At 42.8% G+C, this 20,234-nt stretch overlaps 1 protein-coding gene across 1 annotated transcript in view; it reads left to right on the top strand.

The window, feature by feature from the left end:
- Window positions 1–1,280: 1,280 nt before the first annotated feature.
- The window catches only part of LOC124615666 (molybdenum cofactor biosynthesis protein 1-like), a 49,282-nt gene continuing 30,328 nt past the window's right edge, over window positions 1,281–20,234 (top strand). Inside the window, exons 1-2 of the mRNA XM_047143694.1 lie at window positions 1,281–1,490; window positions 10,722–10,867. Coding sequence (XP_046999650.1) covers window positions 1,281–1,490; window positions 10,722–10,867 — 356 coding nt within the window. The remainder of the gene's footprint in view (window positions 1,491–10,721; window positions 10,868–20,234) is intronic.

The following is a 20,234-nucleotide window of genomic DNA, read 5'->3' as shown; positions in this document are numbered from 1 at the left end:
TCCATAACAGCTTTGTTCTGTGTGAACATTATTGTGCACTGTCCGCACCCTGTCCCTAATGAAGGTGACATGTTTCAACAATATGACTTTCAGTGTCACGAGGCCAGAATCAAATTCACCCCTTCTGAATCTGATGGAATACATCTGCAATGCTATCAGATACCAGTTCTGCACCCAGAAACCACTGATCTGCAATTTATGGGAATTACATGACCTGTGCTTAGACATGCGGTGCTGCATGATGCTGGGAACATACCTCACATAATGCTGGGAACATACCTGAAATTTGTTGAACTTGTCCCACACAAAATCACTGCTGTATTGTGTTCCAACAGTGGACAAACACATTATCAAACAGGAGGTCATAGTGTTTTGTCTCATCAGTTTATATATTCAATGCTTGAATGAAAGGTGTGCTCTTTTCCTTTTTTCTGCCATTGCGTGTATGTGTAAAGCAGGATGTTCTACCATTTGGGCTTGTTTATATGATGGCTGTCAGTATTACCACCTGCACAGATACTAAATGCTCCTTTTGTGAAGACCTTTTATCTTGAGAACACTTTCAACTTTGTCTCACAAATGGCAGCACAGTTTCATGTAATAGTTAAAATAATACCTTCAGCAAAAGATGTGTGCGTTGGAGTGGGGAAAAAGATTGGAGATGTATGTAGTTTAATTTTCATAAATTGTTAAGAAGGTTAACAGCTTGGCATGCTAAGATAAATTCAGACATTCTCTAAAAAGAGAGAAAAAGATTAATTTAACAGAATCAGTGAGGTATACAAATATAACAACAGACTTGTAGAACCATTATTTTGTAGGTTAGATTAGATTAGATTCAGCTTTTGTTCCAAGACCCAAAACATGAGACGATTCTCATGGGTGAGTAACATGCCAGAAAGTATAACATAAAAAATGTAAAACATTTGAATACCCTGATCATTTGTCAGGAGATTGTCAAACTAGGTGAATACAATACAAACTGGAACAGCTAATATTTTCAGAATTGATACGCTGTCAGACTGAAACATCGTTATGCACTATTAATAAATTTATCAAACAAAAAGTACATAATCTTGACTGTTATGGCAAAGTGCTCTCAGAACTGAAATCTAACAGACATTCTTATTTAAGCTGGCCTAACAGCCACTGTTAAGATATTCATCTATTGAGTAGGATGAGTTACCTATCAAAAAGTCTTTCAAACTCTGTTTAAACCATGCTTTATCTGATACCAAGTTTTTAATGGTGTCTTTCTTCCACAGATAAATTGTGTTGTAATGCGAGGTTTTAATGAAAATGAAGTGTGCAGTTTTGTGGAGTTAACAAAAGAGAAAAATGTTGATGTAAGATTTATCGAGTACATGCCTTTCAGCGGCAACAAATGGAATGATGGGAAGATGGTCTCATTTTGTGAAATGCTCCAAATAATTAGAAAGCAGTGGCCTAATTTTGATCCTCTTCCCAATGGGCCCAATGATACCTCAAAGGTACGTGCAGTATTACGTATGAACATACATTGAAAATAATTTAATGTTTATGACTTACTACCAATCACAAGAATACTTCACATCTGTTGGTGGTATGAGAGATGGACTGGTTTAGTTACATATTTCTCATCCCATTCAGTAAGTCTGTCCTGGCCTGGGTTTCTCTGCAGCTTTTCTGCAACTCTCCCCATTTCCTAAACCTTGACAATCCTTTTCTTTCTTCCCTTTTCCTTCCCCTTATTGTTTCTGCCAGAAGAAGAAGCCACTGGCTCCGAAAGCTTACACATTTCCATAACTTTAAGGGAAGTTAGAAGGGGAAAACATTCTTTTTCACTTTTTCGGGTTTTTATCTGATTATAAAATTTGCCATTTTCCAAATAAAATGATATGTATATTACTTATAAACTTGCGTGAGAAGTATTTTATTTTATTTTCTAAAATATAATCTACACCAGTTGAAAATGTTAAAATTTTTACATGCATTACTTCAAGACCTAATAAAATCGGTAATTTTTTATATACAGGGTAGTCCATTGATCGTGACCGGGCCAAATATCTCACGAAATAAGTGTCAAACGAAAAAACTACAAAGAACGAAATTTGTCTAGCTCGAAGGGGGAAACCAGCTGGCGCAATGGTTGGCCTGCTATAAGGCGCTGCCATAGCTCAAACTGATATCAACTGTGTTTTTTAAAATAGGAACCCCATTTTTTGTTACATATTCGTGTAATACATAAAGAAATATGAATGTTTTAGTTGGACCACTTTTTTCAGTTTGTGATAGATGGCACTGTAATAGTCACAAATATATGTCTCATAATTTTAGACGAACAGTTGGTAACAGGTAGGTTTTTTAAATTAAAATACAGAACCTAGGTACATTTGAACAATTTATTTCGGTTGTTCCAATGTGATACATGTACCTTTGTGAACTTATCATTTCTGAGAACGCATGCTGTTACGGCGTGATTACCTGTGAATACCACATTAATGCAACAAATGCTCAAAATGATGTCTGTCAACCTCAATGCCTTTGGCAATACGTGTAATGACATTCCTCTCAACAGTGAGTAGTTTGCCTTCCGTAATGTTCGCACATGCATTGATAATGTACTGACGCATGTTGTCAGGCATTGTCGGTGGATCACGATAGCAAATATCCTTCAACTTTCCCCACAGAAAGAAATCCGGGGACGTCAGATCCGGTGAACGTGCGGGCCATGGTATGGTGCTTTGATGACCAATCCACCTGTCATGAAATGTGCTATTCAATACTGCTTCAACCGCACGCAAACTATGTGCTGGACATCCATCATGTTGGAAGTACATCGCCATTCTGTCATGCAGTGAAACATCTTGTAGTAACATTGGTAGAACATTACGCAGGAAATCAGCATACATTGCACCATTTAGATTGCCATGGATAAAATGGGGGCCAATTAACCTTCCTCCCTTAATGCCACACCATACATTAACTTGCCAAGGTCGCTGCTGTTCCACTTGTCGCTGCCGTCGTAGATTTTCCGTTGTCCAATAGTGCATATTATGGCGGTTTAGGTTACCGCTGTTGGTGAATGATGCTTCATCGCTAAATAGAACACATGCAAAAAATCTTTCATCGTCTCGTAATTTCTCTTGTGCCCAGTGGCAGAACTGTTCATGACATTCAAAGTCATTGGGATGCAATTCCTGGTGCATTGAAATATGGTACGGGTGCAATCAATGTTGATGTAGCATTCTCAACACCGACGTTTTTGAGATTCCCAATTCTCGTGCAATTTGTCTGCTACTGATGTGTGGATTAGCTGCCCCAGCAGCTGAAACACCTACTAGGGCATCATCATTTGTTGCAGGTCATGGTTGATGTTTCACATGTGACTGGACACTTCCTGTTTCCTTAAATAATGTAACTATCCGGCGAATGGTCCCGACACTTCAATGATGTTGTCCAGGATACCGAGCAGCATACATAGCACACGCCCCTTGGGCATTTTGATCACAATAGCCATACATCAACACGATACCGACCTTTTCCGCAATTGGTAAACGGTCCATTTTAACACGGGTAATGTATCACGAAGCAAATACCGTCCGCACTGGCGGAAAGTTATGTGATACTACATACTTATATGTTTGTGACTATTACAGCAGCTGGCCGAAGTGGCCGAGCGGTGCTAGGCGCTACAGTCTGGAAACGCATGACCGCTACGGTTGCAGGTTCGAATCCTGCCTTGGGCATGGATGTGTGTAATGTCCTTAGGTTAGTTGGGTTTAAGTAGTTTTAAGTTCTAGGGGACTGATGACCTCAGAAGTTAAGTCCCATAGTGCTCAGAGCCATTTGAACCATTTTTGACTATTACAGCTTCATCTATCCCAAAGTGAAAAAGTGGTCCAGCTAAAACATTCGCATTTCTTTACGTACTACATGAATATGTAATAAAAAATGGGGGCTCCTATTTTTAAAAAATGCAGTTGATATGAGTTTGACCTATGGCAGTGCCATTTAGCAGGCCAACCATAGCGCCATCTGGTTTCTCCCTTCAAGCTAGACGAATTTCGTTCTTTGTAGTTTTTTCATTTCATGCTTATTTCGTGAGATATTTGGCCCGGTCACTATCGATGGACTACCCTGTAGAAAGCTGTGGATTGCTGTGTTATAAAGGTTAAATTATGTGTTTCCATTGGTAGCACTGTCAAAAATAGTATCGTATCTTTTCATAGTATAAACATGCTTTGTATATCAAAGTGCTAACGTTTTTCCAAGGAGAAGTGATGAATAGACTGGTAAATCTCTCAAAAAGTATGACTCCAAAATGAAGTGTTTTTAAGAAATGTGGGTTTCATGGTAATAAATTTTTGAATAAAGAGAAACATTGTGTTCAGCATGTGGTGTGTGAAGTTGCAGACAATGAAATACTGGCAAACTCATGAGTATCTAGCGAAACACCCATTAGTGCTTCGAAGATAAAAATAAAACATAGTGATAACACAGTTATCTCAAAACAAAACTCATGTAAACGGTAGGTTAGGTTATATTCTGATACATTTACACATCCTAACAGGGGTGTTATGTGAATGTGTGTGCTGTATGTATGTGGAGGGCCAGTTAGTTTACATGAAGACATTGAGGTATCAAATGGACTAGCCAGGAAACTTACCATTAATTCTGCCATTTGTAAATACACTCATTCATTTTGGAATTCTGATAAGTGTAAAGATAATTATTTTGACATAAATGTTAGGTGGTTTTATGGATTGAGAGCTATTGGCAAAGGACACACTGCAGCAGAAACAATGTGTGTCGTGATGTATATGCCACGCCCACTTTGTAAAATGGACAAGTATGCAGGATTTATTGGAGCTGCTGTGAAATCCACTGCATGTGAGTCAATTAAGGGTGCTACAAATGAAGCTGCTGAAATAAACGATGGTATGATTGTCATATCAGTAGCTTTTGGGGCACTTGGTAGAAGCGCAGCTGCAGTTCTAAGAATTCTGTTGCTACAGTGACCAGTGTTGATACTGGAAAGCTAATAGATTTCCAGATTTTAACCAAACATTGTTATAAGTATAAATCAGGGAATGAAGAAGGGCATATCTGTGACAGAAATTATGAAGGACAACTAGTCGTACGGAGGCCTGTGCAGCTGTTGAAATTTATAATCGATCTGTAAACTAAAGGGGAGTGTGTTACACTAAGTTCTTAGGTTATGCAGACTCAAATGCATATAACAGTGTAGTAGCCACTCAGCCTTATGGTGAGAAGCTTATCACAGAACTGGAATGTGTTGCTCATGTCCAGAAGAGGATGGATACCAGATTGAGGAAGTTGAAACAAAGTTTGAGAGACAAGAAACTTTCAGGTGGTAAGACCATAAGAAGCAGGCTGACAGACAACATGATTGATGAACTACAACAGTATTATGAGATTGCCATTAGAAATAATACTGAGGATTTGTTGAAAATGAAGCAGGCAGTATGGGCTACCTTCTTCCAGAGACTGTCAGCTGATGATAAACCAGTACACCATCTTTGCCCTCCTAGATCTGGTTCATGGTGCAATTACCGCAATGCCCAGTACTCAAACAGGTCATACAGCCATAAACATTCTATCCCAGCAGCAGTTGTGGATATCATAAAACCTGTTTACAGAGACCTGGCAATCCTGAATTATTGAAGAAGTGTCTGCATTGTCAGACTCAAAATCCCAGTGAGTCGTTCAATAATCTTATTGTGTCAGTGTCGTTGTAACTGCCATCTGCGTCACGTCTGCTGTGCAGCGAGCTATGCTAATTGAAGTATTAACTCTATTTTTCTTACTTGTCACTTCCTTTTCCGTGTGTTTTTGCTTTTAGGAAGCTTTAATTGTCGGGTGCTAGTAATAGTGTTCCATAGATTTCGTGTTTGTTTTGAATACAGTCAGAGAGAGTCCGTTTAGTCAGCCATAGTGCCAGTAGTGCTAGTGTTTGTTTTCAATACAGTCCAGAGACAGGTAGTGCTATTTTCATTGTTTTCTACAGGAAGTGTCTAGTAACCACAGTTTAGTCAACTATCAGCCGCCTTTAGTGAATTAGCAGTCTAGTTATAAGTTGATTAACTCTCTACAGTAAATTGATTTCTTATGATGGATAGGATGTGTGACTGCTGTGTACGGACACAGGAGGAGCTGGCCACTGTTCGCAAACAGCTGAATGTGTTGAAGCCGCAGTTAGCCATCTTCAGGCTGCTGCCTCAGAGTGTAGCGGCAGTGGGGAGTCTGGTGCGTTGCATGGGACACCCCAGGTGTTACATTACATGCTTCACCCACTGACCCTGCTGTCAAGACATCTTTGCGGCTACCGGGCACGGTTGGGCCACCCTCTTCCCAAGGGGAGTGGCGGGTTCAGCGGCATTCGCGGCGCATGAGGCGGAGGGTCAGTGTGGAGGCTGGCCGTGTGGCATCGCCCGTTCTGCCTGTGAGTGGACATGTGGCCACTCCTTCAGCAAGGTCCGAGCAGGCACATGGGGGGAGGGGTATATTAGTTATTGGGAGCTCCAACGTTAGGCGGGTGATGGAGCCCCTTAGGGAAATAGCGGAAAGGTCGGGGAAGAAGGTCAGTGTTCACTCTGTCTGCTTGCCGGGGTCTCATCTGAGATGTGGAGGAGGCCGTGCTGGCAGTGATAGAGAGCACTGGGTGCACCCGACTGCAAATTGTTGCTCATGTCGGCACCAGTGACTCCTGCCGTATGGGTTCAGAGGTCACCCTCAGTTCGTACAGGCAGTTAGCGGAGTTGGTGTAGGCGGAAAGCCTCGCGGGGTGGAATCTGAGCTAGCTACTTGTTGTATCGTTCCCAGAACCGATAGTGGTCCTCTGGTTTGGAGCCGAGTGGAAGGCTTAAACCAGGGGCTCAGACGATTCTGCGGAGATCTGGGGTGCAAATTTCTCGACCTCCGCTATCGGGTGCAGAAATGTAGGGTCCCCCTGAATAGGTCACGCGTGCACTACATGCAGGAAGCGGCTACAAGGGTAGCGGAGTATGTGTGGAGTGCACATGTGGGTTTTTTAAGTTAGAGAACTCCCTCCCTAGGCCCGACAAGACACCTCCTGAGATGCGGCAAGGTAGGAGTAGACAAAATGCAGCAGGGAATAACAATATTAATGTGCTAATAGTAAACTGCAGGAGCGTCTATAGAAAGGTCCCAGAACTGCTCTCATTAATAAACGGTCACAATGCCCACATAGTACTAGGGACAGAAAGTAGGCTGAAACCAGATGTAAACAGTAATGAAATTCTATACTCAGATTGGAATGTATACCGCAGAGACAGGCTGGACAGTGAAGGGGGAGGCATGTTTAATGCGATAAGAAGTGCAATAGTATCGAAGGAAATTGATGGAGATCCGAAATGTGAAATAATTTGGGTGAAGGTCACGGTTAAAGCAGGCTCAGACATGGTAATTGGATGTCTCTATAGGCCCCCTGGCTCAGCAGCTGTTGTGGCTGAGCACCTGAAGGATAATTTGGAAAATATTTTGAGTAGATTTGCCCACCATGTTATAGTTCTGGGTGGAGATTTTAATTTGCCGGATATAGACTGGGAGACTCAAACTTTCATAATGGGTGGCAGGGACAAAGAATCCAGTGAAATTTTTTAAGAGCTTTATCTGAAAACTACCTTGAGCAGTTAAACAGAGAACTGACTCGTGGCGATAACATATTAGACCTTCTAGTGACAAACAGACCCGAACTATTTGAAACAATTAACGCAGAACAGGGAATCAGAGATCATAAAGCGGTTACTGCAGCGATGATTTCAGCCGTAAATAGAAATATTAAAAAAAGGTACAAAGATTTTTCTGGTTAGCAAAAGTGACAAAAATCAGATATCAGAGTACCTAACGCCTCAACACAAAAGTTTTGTTTTAAGTACAGATAGTGTTGAGGATCAGTGGACAAAGTTCAAAACCATCGTACAATATGCGTTAGATGAGTATGTGCCAAGCAAGATCGTAAGAGATGGAAAAGAGCCAGCGTGGTACAACAACCGAGTTAGAAAACTGCTGCGGAAGCAAAGGGAACTTCACAGCAAACATAAACGTAGCCAACACCTTGCAGACAAACAAAAATTACGTGAAGTGAAATGTAATGTGAGGAGGGCCATGCGAGAGGCGTTAAATGAATTCGAAAGTAAAGTTCTATGTACTGACTTGGCAGAAAATCCTAAGAAATTTTGCTCTTATGTCAAAGCGGTAGGTGGATCAAAACAAAATGTCCAGAACTCTGTGACCAAAAAGGTACTGAAACAGAGGCTGATGGACTGAAGGCCGAAATACTAAATGTCTTTTTCCAAAGCTGTTTCACAGAGGAAGATTGCACTGTAGTTCCTTCTCTAGATTGTCACACAGATGACAAAATGGTAGATATTGAAATAGATGACAGAGGGATAGAGAAACAATTAAAATCACTCAAAAGAGGGAAGGCCGCTGACCTGATGGGATACCAGTTCAATTTTACACAGAGTATGCGAAGGAACTTACCCCCCTTCTTGCAGCAGTGTACCGTAGGTCTCTACAAGAGCGTAGCGTTCCAAAGAATTGGAAAAGGGCACAGGTCATCCCCGTTTTCAAGAAGGGACGTGGAACAGATGTGCAGAACTATAGACCTATATCTCTAATGTCGATCAGTTGTAGAATTTTAGAACATGTATTATGTTCGAGTATTATGATTTTTCTGTAAACTAGAAATCTACTCTGTAGGAATCAGCATGGGTTTCGAAAAAGACGATCGTGTGAAACCCAGCTCGCACTATTCGTCCACGAGACTCAGAGGGCCATAGACACGGGTTCCCAGGTAGATGCTGTGTTTCTTGACTTCCGCAAGGTGTTCGATACAGTTCCCTGCAATCATTTAATGAACAAAGTAAGAGCATATGGGCTATCAGACCAATTATGTGATTGGATTGAAGAGTTGCTAGATAACAGAACGCAGCCTGTCATTCTCAATGGAGAGAAGTCTTCCGAAGTAAGAGTGATTTCAGGTGTGCTGCAGGGGAGTGTCGTAGGACCGTTGCTATTCACAATACACATAAATGACCTTGTGAATGACATCAGAAGTTCACTGAGGCTTTTTGCGGATGATGCTGTGGTATATCGAGAGGTTGCAACAATGGAAAATTGCACTGAAATGCAGGATGATCTGCAGCGAATTGATGCATGGTGCAGGGAATGGCAATTGAATCTCAATGTAGACAAGTGTAATGTGCTGCGAATACATAGAAAGAAAGATCCTATATCATTTAGCTACAATATAGCAGGTCAGCAATTGGAAGCAGTTAATTCCATAAATTATCTGGGAGAATGCATTAGGAGTGATTTAAAATGGAATGATCATATAAAGTTGATCATCGGTAAATCAGATGCCAGACTGAGATTCATTGGAAGAATCCTAAGGAAATGCAATCCAAAAACAAAGGAATTAGGTTACAGTACACTTGTTCCCCCAATGTTTGAATACTGCTCAGCAGTGTGGGATCTGAACCAGATAGGGTTGATAGAAGAGATAGAGAAGATCCAACAGAGAGCAGCATGCTTCGTTATAGGATCATTTAGTAATCATGAAAGCATTACGGAGATGTTAGATAAACTCCAGTGGAAGACTCTGCGGGAGAGACGCTCAGTAGCTCGGTATGGGCTTTTGTTGAAGTTTCGAGAACATACCTTCACTGAGGAGTCAAGCAGTATATTTCTCCCTCCTACGTATATCTCACGAAGAGACCATGAGGATAAAATGAGAGAGATTAGAGCCCGCACAGAGGCATACTGACAATCCTTCTTTCCACGAACAATACGAGACTGGAATAGAAGGGAGAACCAATAGAGGTACTCAAGGTAGCCTACACCATCAGGTGGCTTGAGGAGTATGGATGTAGATGTAGATGTAGACCAAAAAATGTTTTTCTTGTAATGAAGACACTAAAGTGGGGGTCAGTCATGCTGTTATTGCTTTTAATGATGGCAACATTGGTAGCGTGAAAGTGCTACAACATATGGGAATTAATTCTGGAGCAAACTGCATCAGAGAATTTGAAGGGATGGACAAGGTTTGCACTGGTAAAGCAGAGTATGCAGCACAGTTGGCCACTACGGAGTCCAGAAAGAAGAAAACAAAAAAAACTTAAAAAAGATCAAGAGGATGATATACAGTATGGTGCAGGGTGCTTCTGAGTGACTAAAAATAAAATGTTAAGCATATATTGAGTTACAGTCTATTGAAACTTTAAAAACTCTTCCTGAAAATTTAGATTTTCTCTTGCATTTTTCCCTAAATCTCCGAAACTACGGCAAGTAGCGAATTCAGATTTTCAGAGAGTAATGACATATGTATCCTGAGTCTTCTGAACTAAAAGAAAAACGTAATGTTATGTATAAATAAAATTATTTAGAATAACATACAAAAAGGTACACAAAATTTTAACTGTGTAATTAAAAAATTGTATTTCCAAAAGCAGTGGCTGAAATGCAATTATTGTAAGACTCAGAACATATAGTTTAATGTCCTGTAAAAGTTTCTTGTCAATGGCTACAGTTGTTCCTGAAGTACGGGGAAGTTAAGTCACTAAATGTAACATTGTCAGGATAGGGCGTTCAAACTCCCCTTAATGCACATTTTCTCCTTCCTCCACTTGGTGAGCAACACATTTATAGTATTTTCACAACAGCAGTACCTATTTTCTTACAATTTCTTTTTGCAGGCATACCATGTCCCGGGCTTCAAGGGACGTGTGGGATTTATTACCTCAATGAGTGAACACTTCTGTGGCACGTGCAACCGTTTACGGATAACAGCTGATGGCAATTTGAAGGTGTGTCTCTTTGGGAATTCAGAGATATCTCTCAGGTGAGTGATGAAACATAGAATAATCATGTCCAAGTGAAAATTCATGCGAGGAAACCATAAAATTACTAGAAGACTGACAGACTGATCAGTATTTTACCTTCAGGAGGTGAAATTCCAAAACTTCTTATAGACACATTTGTTCCTCTTGTCCTCACATTAGTTGTGGAGTCCGAGTGACCTTTCAGACCTTCAGAAACTTATCCCTCTTTCCTCTCTCATGAAGGAACTGATAGTTCCAAATGCTGAGTATAGAATAATACTTTCAAACTGTTTGCCATGCACATTAGGTATGTGGTTGGTATATGGAAGAGATAAACTGCAGTTAAATCCAGCAGGTATGAAATGAGTAATCTTTTCTTGAAGTTTTCAGCTTGCACCCTCCTCCCTCCCAGACATACAAACCAGATACCTCTAGCTAAATAATTTGTGAGTATATATAATTTGCCTCTGTCAACATCATGTTACACTAACCTATTTGTTAGATTAAATTAAAGGAAAGTAATCAGAACTGGAAATTATGTAAAGACATTTTTAGCTATGTCCCTATGTTGTATTAAAGTTAACACAGTATTTCTGTCCGTGTGATGGTAACTATGATTCGCCAGCCACCGTTGCCGAGCGGTTCTAGGCGCTTCAGTCCAGAACTGCGCGACTGCTACGGTCGCAGGTTTGAATCCTGCCTTGGCTCAAATGTTAAGTCCCATAGTGCCCAGAGCCATTTGAACTGTGATTCATGATTATCAGAGTCTATATGTTCCAAATAAAAATTGGAACTTCATGTGTATAAATGTACAAATTATTAGACAATGGGACCAACAACTGACACTTTTAAATTGATGACTAGACTAAGAGATTAATAATAGGAAAAAAACTGCAAGATACTTGGCGAAAAGTTTGTTTCCGGACAAGGTAAGGGGGGTGAGGGGTGGGAAAATCAGCTCTCTCTTTGTGAGCATACCAGAAATCCTTTATCAACCGAAGGTAAAATAAGATATAAAAATACAGGGTCAAACAATTAATTTAAGTATCTTAAAAACCAAATGACTAATAAAATTGGAAGCTAAGAAAAGTAAGTTCGTAGTAAGTAGGGTGAAACACAGGGGGCTGCAACATATTGCCATTGTTGTTTGACTTGTCTATCAAAGAAAAAAGAAATGGATCAAAAGAAAATAAAAGTGAGAATGGAAATGTATCAGAAGCAAATAGGAATAAGCAAGGAACGTATTCTTTAATAAAAAAAAAAAAAAAAAAAAAAGTGACATGTGAGGCAGATGTTCCTACAATTTTATGTTCAAAGCACAGCAGTCTGTGAAAGCAAAATATTTATGACATTGAAAAAAGAAAATCAATGAGTGAAAAGTGTGTGTAGGTGAATTGTGGTGAAAGACTGGATATTGGAACTTCTGTTAGGCTGCCCAGTATTAGTTAACTTGGTAGTAAAGGAGCAAGTTTGCAAGGGCAGATAACTGTTTGGCTACGTAAAATAGAGTGGGAGTATGGAAAAGCTAGTCCAAGATAGGATGAAAAAGATAACAGCAACTTAAAAAATGAATTGATAAGTTACCATGAACCCCATTCCAATCTAGTGAATCCAGTGGTTGACAATATCTTGTGACATTCGCCTATAAGGCTCAAACAATAATTGCTAAATAAAATTACAAAATGTTGACAAGACTGTATCTAAGCTGTCACTCTCTTTTGAAACAAGGGTGTTTAAACCAAGAAACACGCAGGAAAGCAGGGACAACTAGCACACTAGAGGAGGATGGGAAGTATCATTGAAGGAGTGAGCATAAACCGTGTGGAATATGTGTGGTACAAGTAATGATAGTAAAAAAAAAAAAAAAAAAAAAAAAAAAAAAAAAAACGAAGGAGAGGAAGAGGAAAAGTCTTGATCTGGAAACAAGGGAATAAAAATTTGCCACGTGAAGAGACAATATGATACTGTGCTGATGAGTGTGTACAAGTGGTGATATACAATATACATAGATAAAGGAACTCTGCATTGGGCCCAGAAGACCACGCAATGCTCTTCGAGAGATGTCCTCTACTATAAATCTATGGAGAGTTAGGGGGTCAGTATACAACTCTCCAGGCTGTTATCAACTTCCAGAAGTTGAAGACACTACTTCTCACTTGAGTATCTCCTCAGCTGGAACTACAAGCAGAGTGTACCCTATTCCAGTCTGTCCACCGAGCAGAATTTCCCGGCTCTACAAGGAATTGAACCTGATCGCTTTCTATGGCACGCCTGTGGCATACTGACTGCGTGGCTGTGGCAAGAGTCATAATATACACTTGTGAACAATTGAGTTATAACTATTCTGTTTATTAGGGAGAGAGTATGTATATAGCCACTGTGAATGAAACAGTTTAGTGTATCATAACTGGAATGTATTCAGACCTCGTACTTGTTGTGTGAGAGCGCAGTGTCTTAGACACTTGTAGTGTTTGTCTTAGCATGTACTAACCGGTGTGCCTTACTTTCTAGTATTTTTAATTGTATATCATTACTGGTGCCTCTGGCACTTTTGTGTTGCAATAGCAATAGCTTGCAATAGCAAACATTGAGTCAACCATGGTTTTTGGATTAGAAGTAGAGGTCAGCTGGGTTGACATTGGGAATAGAGTGATGGGAAGTGGACAATAAGCAGTTATATCGAAGGGTGCATTATTTGATATGTTAAGGTTAATTACAAAATGTGAATTGGAGAATTTTTCACGTTGAGCAGAAGTAACTTTACAGGACCAGGTGTCAAATTACACATGATCAGTGTGAATCCCTATAGTCAGCATGAACACTGGCACACAGAATAATTTATAGGTAGCCTTGCTGTATATAAAAAATCAGATTTGTGCTGAACTGTCATGAACAAACTGTCACTTCTCTGGAATAAATAGACTCTGATTTGTTAATTACATCTGTGTAAATGAAAAATATAGGAAAACATAGATTGCTGCTTACTGTAAAGGAGACATGTTACATTGTAGACAGGCACAATTAAAAAGGCACTTACACAAAGCTTTCGGCCACAGCCTTCATCAGCAAAAGAGATACAGAGAAACACACACATTCATACACACAGGCAAGCACATGTCACACACATATGACTGCCAACTCCAGCAGCTTGCCCCTAGCTGCTGGACTTGGCAGTTTTTTTTCTCTGTGTGTGTGCAGGGAAAGATAGATCACTATTTACCATAAAGAAAACAAAGTTGCACCAGGCACAACACACAAGCAATCATTACGTATCCTGTTTCAGACCTCACGCCCTCCTTTTTTAACTTAGCGCGTGCCTTTTGGCTTCCTCTCATTGTGTCTAGGCTGTCTTGTCTAGACACAACAATTTTTGGCGACAAGTCAACGGAAAGGGTCTTGTTCTTTCAAATTGCTTACATTTACTTGTGTCATGGCTTCGCCAGATGTACTGTCCGAATTTTATCACTTGCAGAATCAGCAGACACAGGCGTTATTGGATGCCCTTGGACGGCTCGTCCAGGGTCAACGTGAACTGCACAACGATGCGGCAGCCACCGCTCTACTACTACCGCAGCCACAACTCGCAGTTGCACCGCCTTTTAGGCCGTTTGACCCAGCTAAGGAAACATGGACGGAGTGGTCACGCCAGTTTGGATTTCATCTCGCCGCCTACAGAATTCAAGGTAACGAGCGGCAGCCTCATTTATTGGCATGTGTAGGGGTGCAAACGTACCGTGTGATAATGAAATTATTTCCCCAATGCGACGTAGCAACTCTGTCCTACGAAGAACTTTTGTCTGCTTTAGATGCCTATTTCAAGGAAACAGTTAATGTAGTTGCAAAAAGGTATACGTTCTTTCGTACAAAACGTACGGCCGGTCAAACTAATAGGGAGTGGGTTGCAACATTGCAAGGCCTTACAAGGGATTGTGCTTTTGAGTGTGAATGTGGACTCCCTTATTCAGATACAATGGTCCGTGATGCAATTGCACAGAACGTTTCTGATGTTCGTATATGGGAACAGATTTTGAAACTAGTTAATCCCTCCCTTCAGCAAGTGATAGACATATTAGATAGACAAGACACACTTCACTTTGCTCAGGAATCATTTGCAACTTCGCCAGCCTTGTGTAACATTAACCAGCCCGCCGGGCGCGCTGCACGGCCCGGTAAACTGCCCTCGCGCACGTCCACGCAGCTGCCACTACGCTCTAAACCAGGTGTGCCGCGACAGCATACAACTGCAGTAAAATCATGCCCGCGGTGTGCTACTAGACATTCGCGTGAAAATTGCCCGTCACGCCAAGCTATTTGCTTTTTCTGTAATAAGAAAGGACATGTTCAAAGTGTTTGCCAGAAAAAGCTCAGATCAGACAATCACAACCATTCCAGGCCTTTTGCTTCGCGCCGGAATCGAACCAAGGACACTCAGGCTCGTGGACCTTCGCCCATGGACATTCATGTAGTGAATTCCACCCCGTCCAGTGCCACTTTCTCACACAGTGACAGTGTTCATCCCACACAAAGTGTGCGTCGATGTCGCCGGAAATCACGTCAATTAGCAAGTGATGCTGTACCTGTATCAGTTCAAATTGCACGAGACAGTTGCTCTTGTCGTCAGCAGGACAATAAACTTTTTGTAGATTTGGATTTTAATGGAATGGTCATACCATTCCAGCTCAATACCGGAGCTGCAGTTTCGTTGCTCAATCACGACACGTACAAACACCTGGGCAAACCTCCGTTGCGTCCCGCAAATGTTAAGTTAAATAGTTATTCAGGTCAGAATATCCCCTGTGTTAGGACAGTGCAGCCTTCTTGCAACATACAAGGGACAAACAAAACTTGTCTCATTTTACGTTCTTCGTTCTTCTACTGCAGTGAACTTGTTTGGTTTCGATTTATTTCAGTTGTTTAACATGTCTATAGTAAATCAGGTCCTATCAGTGAATCAGACTGTGCCTTCAGACAGTGTTTCTCGTCTGTGTGAAGAATTTGCAGACATTTTTGCGCCGGGCTTAGGTTGCGCTAAAAACTATGAAGCACATTTGGAACTGAAAGTCAACGGGCAACCGAAATTTTTCAGAGCGTGCAATGTTCCTCACGCATTGCGTGATGAGGTTGCAAGAACATTACACGATTTAGAATCACAAGGTGTAATTGAACGTGTGCAGGCTTCTCTCTGGGCCTCACCATTAGTAATTTTGCCCAAACCTTCCGGAAAACTGAGACTTTGTGTGGACTTCAAGGCCACTGTGAATCCACAACTAGTGTTTGCAACTTTTCCATTACCCCGCCTGGAAGATCTTTTTGACAAACTGTGCCCGGGTAAATATTTTTCAAAGTTGGACGTCACAGATGCGTACTTCCAAATCCCAGCGCGTCTTGGTGGTTAACACGCATCTTGGTTTGTACCGATTCAAAAGACTGCCATTCGGGTGTGCATCCGCCCCTGCATTGTTTCAGCAATATTTACAAACTGTTTGTGCATCAGTCCCAACTGCTGCGAACTATCTGGACGATATTGTGATCTCCGGAAAGACAGCAGACGAGCATTTAGCACACCTACGAACATTATTTCAGGTATTGCGACAAAATGGTCTTCGCTTGCGGAAGGACAAATGTGTGTTTTTTGCTCGTGACTTACCATACCTGGGACATGTCATCAATGCCCAAGGCATACATCCGAGTCCAGAGCACCTCCGTGCCATACAAGACTTGCCTTCGCCGCAGAATTTGAAGCAGCTACAGAGTGTGTTGGGTAAAATTAACTATTATCATCGCTTTCTGCGCAATGCCTCTTCCATTTCAGCTACGATTCATAGCTTACGCCGTAAGGGTGTTCCGTTCGTCTGGACGACGGAATGCGAATGCGCCTTTCGCCAGTTGAAATCGGCGTTGCTTTCTAATACTTGCCTTACGCCATTCAATCCCCAGAAACCCCTTTTGTTGATGGTAGATGCATCGGATTTCGGGATCGGTGCTGTGCTTGCGCACAAAGATGGGTCGCATGATCGCCCTATTGCCTTTGCATCCAAATTGCTCTCGTCTGCGCAAAGAAATTATTCACAGATAGAGAAAGAAGCTTTGGCTCTCGTGTTTGGTGTTACTAAGTTCCATGATTTCTTGTATGGTCGTCACTTTACCATCATCACAGACCACAAACCTTTGATGTCGCTTTTTCATCCAAACAAGCCTGTACCTCCGCGTACAGCGCAGAAATTCATTCGCTGGTCTATTTTCCTCTCGCAGTACCGCTACGATATCTTGTATCGGTCCACTGCTAAGCACGGAAACGCCGATGCGTTGTCCCGTTTGCCTGTTGCTGAGGATAGAGCATTCGATTCTTCTGAACTTGCTTGCATGTTCATTGATTCGGAAACCGATGACGTGGTCGACTCGTTTCCGATTGATTTTCGTCGTGTAGCTACAGCCACAGCTGCTGACCCGGTCCTTGCTACCGTTTTGCATTTTGTTGTTACGCAATGGCCTTTGTCAAAGTCTCGGATCGAGGATCCGTTGGTTTGCTGATTTTTTGCTCACAAGGAGAGACTTTTTGTTCGACGCGGTGTTTTGTTGTTGCGTTCTGATAATGATCAGTCCAGAATCGTGGTCCCACGTTCGTTACAGTCCTCTGTTTTACGGCTACTTCACCAAGGACATTGGGGTATAGTGCAAACGAAACAACTTCCTCGTCAGCACTGTACTTGGTTCGGAATCGATGCTGCGATTACGAATATGTGTTCTTCTTGCATGGCGTGTGCCAAAGAACAATCCGCACTGCCGCGGAAAGTCTTTGCATGGCCAAAAGCCACTTCCCCTTGGCAACGCTTGCACATCGATTTTGCTGGTCCATTCTGGTATGCTCGGTGGTTTGTTCTGGTAGATGCCTTCAGTAATTTTCCTTTTGTTGTCCGGATGTCTTCCACGACATCAACTGCCACCATCCAAGCGTTGTCTGCATCTTTTGCATTGAAGGTCTTCCGCAGACTATTGTTTCCGACAATGGCCCACAATTCATGTCCGCAGAATTTCAGTCATTCTGCCAGGCCAATGGTATTCAACATCTGACATCCGCGCCGTTTTCGCCTCAGTCAAACGGTGCCGCTGAACGATTGGTCCGGACTTTCAAGTCACAGATGTTGAAGTTGAAAGAGTCGCATTCTCGGGAGGACGCGTTGTTGCTCTTTTTGTCTTTGTATCGCTCTCAGCCCCGAGATGGTCGCTCGCCAGCTGAGTTGCTCCACAGTCGTCCTCATCGAACCTTGATGTCTTTGCTGCACCCGCCGCATCAGGTTCCTGTGCAGCGGCAGACTTCTGCTTTTGCTCCAGGCGACGTTGTATTTTATCGCAACTATCAAGGTTCACGGCGTTGGCTCGCAGTGCACATTCTTCGCTGCCTCGGCCGCATGATGTATTTGGTTTTGGGGGCCTCTGGTGAGGTGCGTCGGCATCTCAATCAGCTGCGCCTCTGTCGTCGCACGGGTTCTGCCGCTCCCCGTCTGCTTTCAGCGACGGTGCCATCCGGTCAGCGCCCTGGGGACCCATCTACTGGCTCGCCTCATCCCCAGGTGTTACCAACGATGCCTTCCATTTTGCCCCATGGCGACGCGCCGCTGCCGCCTCCGCCGCCGCCGCCTGTCCAGCTGGTGCCGCCCGCAGTGGACGCTTCGCTGCAGCCACCAAGCGCCTCCCTGGGTCACACGCCGCCGATCGCTTCCCGTGACCAGCTGTCCTCCGCCATGGAACTCTTGCCCGCTCCGGACCACATGGCGTCTTCGCGCGTCAGGTACCCCGACGCAATGGAGGTCGACCCTTCGGCCCCTCCTGTCTCTTTACGGGCACATACACCGCATGTTGACGTGCACCCTGGACTAGGTTTTCAGGTGTTTCCTAGCTCCCCTTGGACCGAATGGCCGCGTGCGGGTGGCACAGCCTCGCCTGTTGTTAGGCTCCCCACCTCATCGCATACGTCAACATGGGGTTCTCCCCACGGCGGGCGGAAGCCTTATAACACGACCATTCGCCGATTTGCAGGGGAGGAATGTGGTGTCACCGCCAGACACCACACTTGCTAGGTGGTAGCTTTAAATTGGCCAGGGTCCATTAGTACATGTCGGACCCGCGTGTCGCCACTGTGTGATTGCAGACCGAGCGCCACCACAAGGCAGGTCTCGAGATACGGACTAGCACTCACCCCAGTTGTACGGACGACTTTGCTAGCGACTACATGGACGAAGCATTGCTCATTAGCTGAGCCGATAGTTAGAATAGCCTTCAGCTAAGTCAATGGCTACGACCTAGCAAGGCGCCATTAGTAACATTGCATGTATATAAAGAGTCTCACTTGTATCACCACAATCTCCAGATGTACCAAAAGGATGGATTAAAGTTAAGTATTCCAGAAGCTACGTACTTTTCTTTATAGCATTCATTACGTATCCTGTTTCAGACCTCACGCCCTCCTTTTTTAACTTAGAGCATGCCTTTCGGCTTCCTCTCATTGTGTCTAGGCTGTCTTGTCTAGACACAACATGAAGCATGCAGGAAGGTCGTCTGTCTGATGATTTGCGGTACATATTGCCAAGGTGGCAGGGAGCAAAATAAGGAGTGATCAAAAAACTTCCATTTTAAGGCTGCATAGTTCAGATCAGATCAGTATGCCACACACACACACACACACACACACACACACACACACACACACATATCCATCCACACATATACCCTGCTTGTGTCTGTATATGTGCGGATGGATATATGTGTGTGTGTGTGCGAGTGTATACCTGTCCTTTTTCCCCCCTAAGGTAAGTCCTTCCACTCCCAGGATTGGAATGACTCCTTACCCTCTCCCTTAAAACCCACATCCTTTCGTCTTTCCCTCTCCTTCCCTCTTTGCTGATGAAGCAACTGTGGGTTGCGAAAGCTTGAATTTTGTGTGTGTGTTTGTTTGTGTGTCTATCAACATACCAATGCTTTCGTTTGGTAAGTTACATCATCTTTGTTTTTAGATATATTTTTCCCATTTGGAATGTTTCCCTGTATTATATTATATATCAGTGCTTTCCTCTCCCACAACTATCCTGCAGACCTTGTCCACAAACAGATCTCCCAAGCAATACATTCCTCCCCACCCAACAACAATGGTACTACCCCCAGACCACACAGAAGCATCCCCCTTGTCACCCAATATTATCCTGGCCTCGAATACATCAACTAATTACTCCGCCAGGGATATGACTTTCTCAAGTCAAGCCCTGAAATGAGATCATCCCTTGACAATATTCTCCCCACACCACCCAGAGTTGCCTTTTGCCAACCCCCTAACCTCCGTATCATCCTTGTCAAACCCTACAATATTCCCAGACCACCTTCTCTACCCAGCGG

The sequence above is a fragment of the Schistocerca americana genome, chromosome 5 (genome assembly GCF_021461395.2).
Source record: "Schistocerca americana isolate TAMUIC-IGC-003095 chromosome 5, iqSchAmer2.1, whole genome shotgun sequence".
Taxonomy (NCBI): Eukaryota; Metazoa; Arthropoda; class Insecta; order Orthoptera; family Acrididae; genus Schistocerca; species Schistocerca americana.
Note: the sequence above shows the minus strand (reverse complement) of the source record. Positions and strands in the feature narration are given on the sequence as shown.